Consider the following 11,524-nt stretch of genomic DNA (forward strand, 5'->3'; position numbering starts at 1 on the left):
CAAACAAGTGTCATTGTGGAAAAATCTTAAAACCTCTTGTACTACAGAGCCACTTAAACCCACACCCAGCGCCATACAGAAACTTTGGTTCCATCCTTTCTGCGTTTAAGACTAACAATGAAATTTCACCTTGATATCACTGACAGCAGAATGAATTCTCGTTTGTTAACTGACTGGTCTAGTCACAATGGTAGGGTTGGACTCTATGATCTTTGAGGTCTCTTCAAACCTGATTGATTCTATGATTCTATGGCTTATTGGCACCTGGCAGGATAAATACTCTGTTTCTCAAAAGTGCCCATTTAAGCAGAAAACCACACCACCAGAAAAGGTTACATTCCCAAGAACATACTTGAACCTCAATAAATGGTACCTTTTCTTCACCATCCCACACTGCCTTTAACACTGCCAGAGTCCTCACACCAGTAACAGCTTCTTTCCCCCTTTTAAATCCCAAGGCACAAGCCCAAGGAATTGGTGGATTCCAGAGGAGTATGATGATGAACTGGAATGTGCACCAGTACAGTCTTGTTCAGAACTAGCAGGTCCCCCCACATCCATCCTTTAGCCCTAACCATCACTATATGGCATTTTACTCATGCATAAACTCCGATAACCAACGTTTCTTTGTCTCACTTCAATTACAATAAATGTACTTAACCCACTTGTTGGAAAAATATTCTGTTTCAAGCTCCCCTGAGCATCACAGAGTACTTCTGGATGAGTGACCAAACTGCAGAGGGATTTGTCTGCTGATTTTGTGTGATTTTGCTCCAACACTTTTCAATAGCTTCCCCCAGCTGTCCCAAATATATAACACTATTCAAATGGCACAAGTCCTGCAGCTTGAAAGGGGTTCAGTCTGCCAGCTGGACTTCCAGCACTATCAAGAAATTAATTATTTGCCTGGATATCTTAGATCCCAAAATCCTAAATGTTTCAAGTAGGAAAACTAGTCTCTAATGTTGTAGCATTTTACCAGCATCTAAGGGTGTGAAAATCAAGATGGGATTCCCTCAGTTTTAGCAGGGTTACCCTGCACTGCACTATACCACTTGAGGGTCTAGTCTAAAGTGCCCTAATTTTAGAACATGTTAAACCTGCAAGTACAGCCATGTATCAACAGTTTTGCTTCAATTTCTGCTATCAATATCTGAGCATAATCGTGGTGTGGTTAAAGGTCAGATTTTATGGTTTCCTGGTGCCTTTTTCAAATAATAAAGATTTCTCACTAGCAATTATATTGCATCAGAGTCTGTTAACTCGATAGAGTGCTGCCAAGTCTATAATTTCTCCTGACACTATTCTGTCACATTGTCACAGGTCTCACAAGAGTTTAAACAACTGGATGGAAAATTTGGAATTAACTCACTGAGAGTTTATGGATAGTCGAGAGCAAATCAAACCTCCATTTTTCCACCATATCTGCAACGCTCTGCTCCACATTGAAGCACCAGTTTTCCTGGGAAAATGAACTCCCATCTCTCCAGAGGTCAGCCATGCCTCTGGAGAGCCATGCAAACTCTGCACTTATCAGAAACCAAAGGAAACGTACAGATGGGAAGCTGAGATTATGCTCTGTTCCTACAGCACATTGTTAAAACTATGAATAAAACCATGCAAGAATGTTTGTTACATCATACCACAACAGCAATGTGCACCACTAGAGATTTAAATCCCTGACCTGACCATGGACCAGCAGCTCAGCGAGTTCCACAGTGATATCACAGCAAGGAAAACATGTTGCCCCCAAAGGCAGGGAAAGCAAGAGCCAATCTCTGCACCAGCCAAAGGAGGCCTTGAGCTCCTTCAGGAAAAGCAACATTTCCCAGAGCATTTGCTGAAGTAACATCAACCACAGCATCCCATGTGTGCTGGGTCTGACACCAGCATCCAAATGTACTGCACCAAACGAATGGCAAAATTCCCAGGATCAACCCTGCAGCTTTTGAAGTCCAAGTAGCACAAGCTTCTTCAATAGCAATTTTAGCCACACAACACTACCTTTAAGGGCTATTCTGATCTTAGTTGACAGAAAGTGGCAATTCACCACCCTGAAAGCTGCACCCAGTTTCTTTTCAAACATACAGCGCAGCGACTTTTGCAAACCCCTCACCCACAGGCATACTGCAGGACTATGCAAGAACAGACCAGAAATGGTACAGAAATGTTCCAACAACTCAACTTTTTCCTCTCCCTAAAAGAAACATCATCTTCCAATATCAACCCAGATTTCATGTATGAAGAACGATGTTAATTCCTGGTTTTCTTTTTTCAATTTACACTTGTTTGAATCCGGAAAGCCCTGAAAGGCCACAAAGCAGCCTTGGTGAACACAAATATCCTCTGGCTGCTGCAGGATAGGACTTAAATTCTGCAAATACTTCTGTATTTATAGACACACAAGTACTCAACAGACCAAAGCAATGTACAGCATCTTACCTCCCAACCATAACTGGGATCTTTCAGGTGTTGCCGCTGCTCTCCTACAAAAGGGCCAAATTTTTCCCCTGCTTCAATCTTCCTTTTGGTCCATATCCCTAATCCTGCTCCAGGAATGTTGGATTCTCGGAGCTCAAACTCTGAAGGAATGGGAATGTCATCGGGAATGTATATTGGAGCCTTGTAAGGAGAGCTCTCCTTTGGCGTGAAAGCTTCGCTGGAGGTTGCTGGAGAAGACGGTTCTTGAATGCTGACAGATGTTGGACACTGGATGTTTGCAGTCTCTCCATCAGCTTCTGGCACTTCCTCCAAGGGAAGTTCAGGAAAACTCTCATACAAACATTCATCACCTGGAAAAGAAAGCCAAACAGTAGGATTTGAAATACCCTGACAGATTTTGCATATGAAACCCTTTCAGCCTGCACATGGAATTGAGAGGACAGTTTGGTAGGCGGGAGGCACCTTCATCAATCACTAATACTGCAGCAGAGCCTCACCCTGGAAGGAACTGAGTCTTTTCTCTAGTGTAGGCCTGGGGGAACACAGTGTTTCTCAATATTCCCTGACATCAAAAGTGGTTTGCATCATTGAACACAAGTGAGGGAATTACATACAGATGTATAGGCAGGCACACCCCATTGTCCAATCTGGTCCGGATACAGCACTTCGCATTGCACACTCTTTGAAATTACAATTGAAAGCCAGCATTATACGTTACAACTGAAACCTAGGAGAAGTGAAAAGCAGGAAAGCTTTACTGGTCTTTCAGAGAGACAGATTGAACTTAAAGTAGCCAAAATTAAGTTTGATGGTCTCCAATTAGTCTTTGGAGGAAAGGATCCAGCCTACCACGCAACTCTTGGCAAGAGCTTCAGCTGATGTAAATCAGTGTCTTACCATTGACCTCCAAGAAATGCAATGGTCTAAAATAAGTTCAGGATCCAAACAGCACCTTATAGAGAACATGAACCTTCTCCTCTTACAGTTGCAAAAAACCCTGGGGCAGATCCAAAACACATTAAAAAAAACTTCATCTCTGGGGCTTAGCCAGCAAACAAAACAGAAAAAAAGAAAAACTCACTATTTTTGACAGCTCAAAATGTAAGACTGATTGTAAATTCCTTTTAGTCAAAAAGCTGAGTTACTTCAGCAGGGGCTTTAGCTGCACCAGCAATACAGTGCTTAACCCAATAACAAATGCAAAAGAAGCAAAAAGATGAACTAACAAAAAAATTCTTAATCATTCACATTTATTGAACTTTATTAACATTACTCTATTTTCATACACTCCAGAAGTTACACCATTTAATTCTATCCTAAACAAGAGGCAAGAATACTGTTCTCCAAGGATTGAAATCAAGAGACTGAGTATTTATGACCTGAGCAGGAGGATATTTGCATAATATGGTTGGCCCAGAAATTAAAGCGTTATGCTGGGCTTGGCATTCAGAATGACTCTGTTTCAGTGAAGAAACAGGAAACTTTAAAATGTTCTTTCAATTTCTTGCTCATTTAAGAAACTATCCATGGTAGATTAGCACCGTATGCCTTTTCCACTGGAAACTGGTCATAGACCATTGTCTCTCACATCTTTGTTACATATTATCTCATGGTTTTATATCTGTAGTTTCATGCTCCTGGTACTGGCTAAGACAAACACTGGGACATAACAAATCATTGGAATAGATTGCTCCCATCACAGGACTGGCAAACTGGATTCTTCATCTGTGAGCAATTTATTCACAGCCATGAACTGTTTTTCTTTCTTTTATGTGGCACTGGCTATGACCTCATACATGTCACAAGAAAGTTCAGCTACCCGTTCCCTTGGCCTCTGGTTTGGCAGACTCTCCCCGCACTTTAACAATTGAACCCAATATTGATTAGTTTGTCACTTTCCTAATACCTGGTGCTCTGAGAAGTAGAAAATCTTGACTGACTCCTCTATTTAGCTGAGAAGGACAGACAGAGGGAATTTCCATCCTTATGGTTCAGAGATCCTACCATATCCTGCCATCCTGTCATACTTCAGCAGTGCTGAGTTTGGCAAGCATGTTCGAGGGCTTGTGAAATCACCAGTGCCTAGCACCTATGAGCCCATGCCCATACCTTCCTGCCCACAGTGAAACTTAAACTGGACTCCAAGGAACAGGAAAAATGACATGGAAAGGATAGACACAGCTCCACCTGGATGCCACCACTCACTTTGTCCTGCACTGAGACAATCACACTAGTAGCCATTTCTGTTACAGCAAGACACTGTTGCTGCCCCCAAACACAGCTCTGCTCCAGAGTGGTGGGACAGGTGACAGAGTTTCATCCACACCTCCTAAATATCCCCAAAACTCTGATGTGCTCCCTGACTTCACAGGCCAACAGCAATGCTGCATCCACCCAGAGCAAACTCACTCCTGTTCAGATGCCTTCCCCCAACTGTTTAGATTGCAGTCCTGCCTAAAAGACTTCAGCTGGTTTTGAAACAGGGATAAAAAACCCCTAACCCATGTATACACATGGGGTGCAGGAAGAGAAATCACACAAGGAAAGTGATCTGGATGATGATAAGCACATGGCTCACTGGAAGGGGGGCGCAGTGGGTAAAAACTTCAGGCATCTAAATCCCACTGATTTTCCATGACAGCTGGGTGCCTGACACTCAAACTCCTTAAAGCCCATCTCACAGTCACTGCTGTTGTCCCTGTCCCACCAAGAAGTGTCCCATAAAACCAAGGCTCTTCCTGTGCCCCACGGTCAGCTCTCCTCCACCAAATAACAGAGTGTCTCAGCCAAATAATTTAAGTACAGCAAGCAATAACCTGCTCTGTGCCTTTCCCAAAGGACCACCTTCCTCAGCTCCAATCACCAGCAGTGCCTGCCCACAAGCGGAGCCTTAAACATCTAGCAAGCACAGCTTTACAGATGTTTCTTCTCCCCCAGGGACAGTCCAGTTTAATTTCTCTCTTGCCGTCTCAAAGGCCTCGGTTATACTTATCTCAGTCATTCTGGCTACACTCGTTTTTAGCCATATAGGGTCAAACCTGCAGCTGATAAATTGGCCTCTGGAAGCCTGGCAGGGAGACAAGTCCATTTGCTGGGTCTATTGTGCCTCCTTTGATTTCCAGCAGCCACACCCAATGTCGTCGTTAAACACCGGCTTTCAGCTTGAAAGCTCTGGAAAATATAATATGCCTTACTGCCCCAAAGCTCCAACAGTGTGGGTAAAACAGATTACTGAAATAGTCTTTTGCCTGAAATAGCAATGTATTCTAGAAAAAAAATATATATTTTTAAACCCCAGAATAAACTCAGAGTTGAATTATGTCTGACCAAGAGATGGGAAGACCATTCAGACATATTTGTGAAATTAATTATAGAAGGAGCTATATTAAAATCAATCTACATGAATCAAGGATCTGGTCTTATTGTCAAAGGGTGTGGGACTATTCACCTTGAAAGGAGTAATAAGTACAAATTGAAAGAGGGGAAATTTAGGTTAGATATTAGGAAAGAATTTTTTACAGTGAGGGTGGTGAAATACCGCAACAAGTTGCTCAGAGAGGTTGTGGATGCCCCAGCCTTGCCAGTGTTCAAGACCAGGATAGATAAAGCCTTAAGCATCTTGTCTAGTGGGAGGTGTCCCTGCCCAGATCACAGTGGGGGTTGGTACTAGATGATCATTAAGGTCCCTTCCAAACCCTTAACACGCTTTGATTCTGTGATTCTATAAATTTGCAGCCAGGGACTTCCAGCAAAACCATAGGACATTGACTGTTAGAAAACCTTTGTGAGGTTAGAATTAGACCCAGGGACCATGCAGATAAACATCGTTTTCATACTGAACTTCAAATCATTCACACAGATAGTACTGCAGCTTTGAAATTCAAGATGGCTTCCTTAAATTCCAATAATTATCCCCACTAGAAATGGGATGAAATAAAAAAATGTGGCCTCTGATTAGGAAAGATGAGATTAGGTAATGTGGAAGCTTAGATATTAACCTCCATAAAATTCTTCACTGCTATTTTACAATAAAAACATGAGCAAGCTTCAAAGGAAACCCAAGAGGAAAGGTTAATTGCTACTAAAAGACCAGGGTGGACACCTGCATTTGCACTTTTGACACAACCTTGCACGCCAGCAGGAAAGAGTCCACGTGGCCATGTGCTGGGGATATGCCTGATGAGGGCAGGAGAGCGACATACCAAAGCCACCACTGTAACTCCAGAGCTTGGGGTCATTTCAAGACCGAGGGCTTCTGTGCATGGTTGGGAGGAGGAGAGGACTTCCTTCCATTCGCATGTTTCTTAGCAGTTCAGCATGCTCTTCCTCTCCAAGAGCAATTAGGTAAGAGGTACTAATGACAGAGAGGCAGAGGTTTCTGAACAGAACCCAAACCACTTTCCCCTGGCTGCAATTGTTAGCAAGGCAAAGATGTTCTGCAGTCAGAAGTACTTTCTGCAGCTGCAATGCCACACAATGCCATCTCAAGTCAAGCAGACACACTAGTCTGTTACATTTATCAGTAGTTTAGGGCAGTCTTAAACTTCACACAAAGTCCTCGTAGGATCAAGTCTACACTCGGATCTCCAGAACCAAAGCCATCACTAACAAACAGAAACACATCCACACAGACTATCTGTTCTTCCTTTCTCTAGGCAATTTGTGCCTGACGATGCCCAAAACAGCTACTGATTGATAAACGCTCTAGCACAATAAATCCAGCTCTCTGCACTGGGAGTCATGCACGTGGCCACCAGTGACTTGATCATAAGCTGGATGGCTGATTACTCCGGATGAAAGAGGTATGCTGGAAGCAAAGGCGTCTAGAGAGCCTACTTCAGAATGCCATCATCTTCTGAGCAGGATAAAGTAAGAGCTAAGATAAACATGGGAAGTAGCTCTTTGCTACAAGAAGAGACATGCAGTTGCATGCCCGTCACTTCTCAAAGGTGAGAAAGATGACCCCTAGTCCCAAAAATTAGACACCATGAAGATGTGACTTTAGTTGATGAGAGAATTCCATCACATGTCAAAAGCTTTGAGCTCTACTGACCATGCCAGATACAAGCCTTTGGTGAGGATCTATTAATGAAGGCTTTAGAAAATACAGTAGTACCACATGAAATAATCCCTTCTCCTGCATAAGGTGAGGGTGGACCTAAATGTACCACAAAGCCCTGAATCGGATCCTTGAAAGAGACCAGTGAGCATTTACATTTGTTTGACCAAGTATTATTATTCAGCACTGAAGAAATCAGCCTGAAGTATTTGCAGGAACATCTAAAAAGGAGACAGGCATTTCCTGTTGCATACAAATGGACACCTTTATCTGAAATTCTGTTTGAACAAGTATTAAAGGTAAAAAAGCTGTTACAGGCAGGGACTGATTAATTGCAAAATAGATCCACATCAGTCTAGAACACAGGAGGTCAAAAAAAGCAGAAAATTAAGAGAAGAAAACCAATTAGCTTCAAAAAGAGCACATAGCTGGTGGTGAATGAAATGGAAGTAACCTGACAGTCCACACCAGGTAGGCATGGCTCAAGGAGGCCAGAAGAGAAGCAGAGAAGAATCCTTAGCTTTAGAAACATGCAGAGATTGTGTTGCTATCTCCAGGCACAGAAAGGACTCTAGCCAAGAGCTACATTACTCTACTTGAACACTTTATCAGTTAACGTACCTTAAACTGGTTTGTGCCACTCCCTATTCACAGAACTGTTCTGCGGAGCTGGACCTAATGACAATTATTTGTTGTTTGTATTGTAACAAAGTCTGGGGGCCCCAGGCAGGACCCCATTGTGAAAAGCATCAGACAGACCTAATCAAGGGAGATTAGATTCTAAACAAACTAGAACTAGTTATTCCCAGTTAGGTAAAAGACATAAAACACACTGCAAGAAACACTGTTTTACAAATAGCAAGCTCCATTGTAGTACAAAAGAGATTACAAGCACATTTAGAGATAAACACAGCTCTTGAAGCTGTTCTGAATCATTACTTCAATTACCAGGGGAAAATACTTTCACAACCATGAGCATTCAAGAACATGGGGATTTTGCAAATTTGTATTACTTGACCCTAACACAAGCATGAGAAAACCAAAGTTGTCCTGAACACACTCAGAAGGTGCAGCCCTGAAAAACCACACTCATGCGCCATGCAATGAGAGCAAGGGGGAACAAAGCACCTGTGTGGTAGCCCCAAAGGCCACATTCTGAGTCCTCTTACACAACTGTTAGATTTAAAGTAATTACTTTAGACTTCCACCAAGGAATAAACGAAATCAGTGTCTGTGCTGGAGTTAGCCAAAGTTACTCAAATTTCTTAGGACTGACACTAATGTAACAAAATGAGAGGGAAATGTGGTGCCCAGATTTCAGCCTTCCCTTCGTGCTCATGATGCTGCAGATTGCTGAGGGCGTTCGCCCAGCAAAGCCTCCTACACCTCAGCACTGAGTTGCAATGAGCAGACCCTTCTGCGTGCCGGCAGAAGAGGGAGTTGTATGAAAAGCTGCACAGACAAAGGCAGGAGAAGCAGGCAGCTTGAGCCAGTCTGACCACAGCTTTGGGGCTCAAGTACAGAAATCACCAACTTCTAATGGTGCTTCATCTACGTGAAATGCAAAGGGAGCTCAGTTGGGGTCATTGCTGAAGTGCCTCATGACTTCAGTCTGTGCCTCATGGCAAGATGCACATCAGTGTGAACAGTGCAGATAATTCACAAGACAAATTAAAAACCATCCTTGCATGGAAAGCAGCTTTTACTACTCAAATTATAGTGTCTGCAGGAAATAAACCTGAAAGAGGCAGCTCGTATTAGGAGGAAGAGTGAACTCCCGATGGTAGGATGAGCACCAAGCATTGGAGAGAAATCTGTTCACGGGCAAGTGAGAAAAGAAGTTAAAGACCTGATTCTCTTGAGTGTGTTTAAGAAAGGATAATTTCAGCATTGCCAAGTGTTGGTACTAGACCAGCAAAGTCATAATAAAGTAACTGTATAGGGACCTGCCCGTCGTCTCTGGCAATTCTCACCATCAGCCCCTACAATAACTAGTAGCGTTTGGTGCTCTGTCTAGTGTCATTCATGTCTAATTGAGTAACACAGTCAAAAGCATCTGATGTGGACCAGACGCTGGCTTTTAATTAGGGTCTAGCACTGAGAGACTGCGGGTCAAATTCTACTTTCATTTGCACAGGAGCTGCTCTCCTTGATGTCAGGGGAAGTTGCACCTGTGTAACTGAAAAGCAAAATTTGGCTGCTTGTGTTCCTGTGCACTTTCCGTATAAATTACTGTACTACATGCAGCAACAAAGGATTATAAATGTTGGCTGGCATGCACTGAATTTATTTACAAGTTAAGTCTAATTTTATTTATAGTTCCAGTACAATCAGCTCTGGTAGAAATATTTATGTTATCTGTACTTCTGGTCTGTTAGAGTCTACTGCAATCATAAACACCACTGAAAAATTATTCGCAGTTAGCAGGGTTTAAACTACCCATTATATCACTAGCTAGTGCCAATAAACTTTGGTGCTGGTTGATAAAGTTTCCTCAATGGAATAAATATATATTTGACTTTCAAAATCTTTTCTGGGTTACACAGAGTGGAGGGTAAGAGAAGAGGGAAATGCCAGCTGTAGGATTTGATATACTGAGAGCCAGATCTGCAGCTAGCAAGGAGCCTGAAGAGATCCACACGGGCTAGAAGGCAGCCCAAAGCATTCTGAAACTCTAACTAATAGCTTAAATTTGTATCTTAGTAAAATATTTCAACTGATGAGAGCTGCCGCAGCTAACACAATCACTAATGCCCTTTGTGACTCACAATATGGAGTAGATTCAAGAGAAAAGAAAAAAAAGTCTGCCTTGAAATTTTGAGCCCTGAGTACTAGTCATTGCTAAAGGAGGAAAATGGATTAGAGGAACCAGCTTTTGTTCATTGTTCAATTGCCATAATGGTAAACATGACACATATTCTCACACTGACATGGCACGAGAAGCCAACAAGCTCAGGACAAAACTAAGGACAGGAAGGTTAAATGTGAATTAGCAAGATCAGCCACTTACATACAGAAAATACTAACAAAATTTTACTAAATCTGTATCAGCTAGGATAAGACAGAAAAGTTAATGCATGTTAACAGTCCCTACCACAGGGAAAAGTTATTGCTGCAAAAGAACATTTTTAAATCAAAACAATTACTTAAACCTACAGTATGATAATCAATACAAATGAAACTTTATCTCGCTGTAATAAATCAGTGTAACTGAACTTCTTTTCACTCATTAGTAGACCTTTACTGTTTTAAACTGAGATGTGTCACAAAGTAGCACTGAAAATCACATGCTTCTTTCCAACAGAAGGCAGTAATAAAAGATGACTATTCTACCAAATTATAATGAAGACAGATAACAGAGTGAATTATAAAACAAAGGTTATAGATAGAGACTGAGCCTTGTAGAGGTAATGACTTTTAATTGGATTGAGTTTATCATATTTTCAGAGGTACAGCACAAGCAGAAGAAAGGATTAGAATTATTTCCACATTTCATTATTTGGCATAATGAGAAAACAGAGGGAGGTCCACATCCCTGATGTGTTTGGTAAGCCACAGGAGATGTTGAACATGTCAGGATCTGGTAGAGTACAGTCCTGAGACACAAATGCATTCACTCCCTTATAGCACAGCAAAGTGTAATCACTTGAGAGGAAAAAAAAAAAGAAAAAGGCGGGGGGGGAAAAAAAGCCAGGTCATGAAATTTTACTTCAAAAGCGTATTATGAATAAAAAGGAATTTAACCCCTTCCTTTCAGCAGCCACTTCAGCACTAGCCTAGCAAACACCCATCCATCTGCTCTGGGAAGCTGAGCAATTCTCACTCTAAGCATCAATAGCTTCAAAAGAATGAACTAGTGACGGCTCAGCAACCCCCTCCCCTCTCTCATGCGTGAATAGTTGCAACATCAGGGCAAAAAGGCCCTGGAGAAACCACTGTGGAGGAAACCTGTACTGCCTGCATCCCAAAGGGCCTACACTCTACCTGAGAAGAGTACAGGACAGAGAGCAGTAGTGAGAATGC

The 11,524-nt window shown here is 42.2% G+C and overlaps 1 protein-coding gene across 1 annotated transcript; it reads right to left on the minus strand.

The window, feature by feature from the left end:
* Nucleotides 1-2,442: 2,442 nt before the first annotated feature.
* Nucleotides 2,443-2,792, minus strand: LOC103803359 (MDS1 and EVI1 complex locus protein MDS1-like; the record flags this gene model as incomplete). Its single annotated transcript, XM_009075904.1, has 1 exon — nt 2,443-2,792. A coding segment is annotated over one exon (350 nt), but the record flags the coding sequence as incomplete, so codon positions are not given.
* Nucleotides 2,793-11,524: the final 8,732 nt, after the last annotated feature.

This window comes from Acanthisitta chloris, unplaced genomic scaffold (assembly GCF_000695815.1).
Source record: "Acanthisitta chloris isolate BGI_N310 unplaced genomic scaffold, ASM69581v1 scaffold27725, whole genome shotgun sequence".
Lineage (NCBI taxonomy): Eukaryota > Metazoa > Chordata > Aves > Passeriformes > Acanthisittidae > Acanthisitta > Acanthisitta chloris.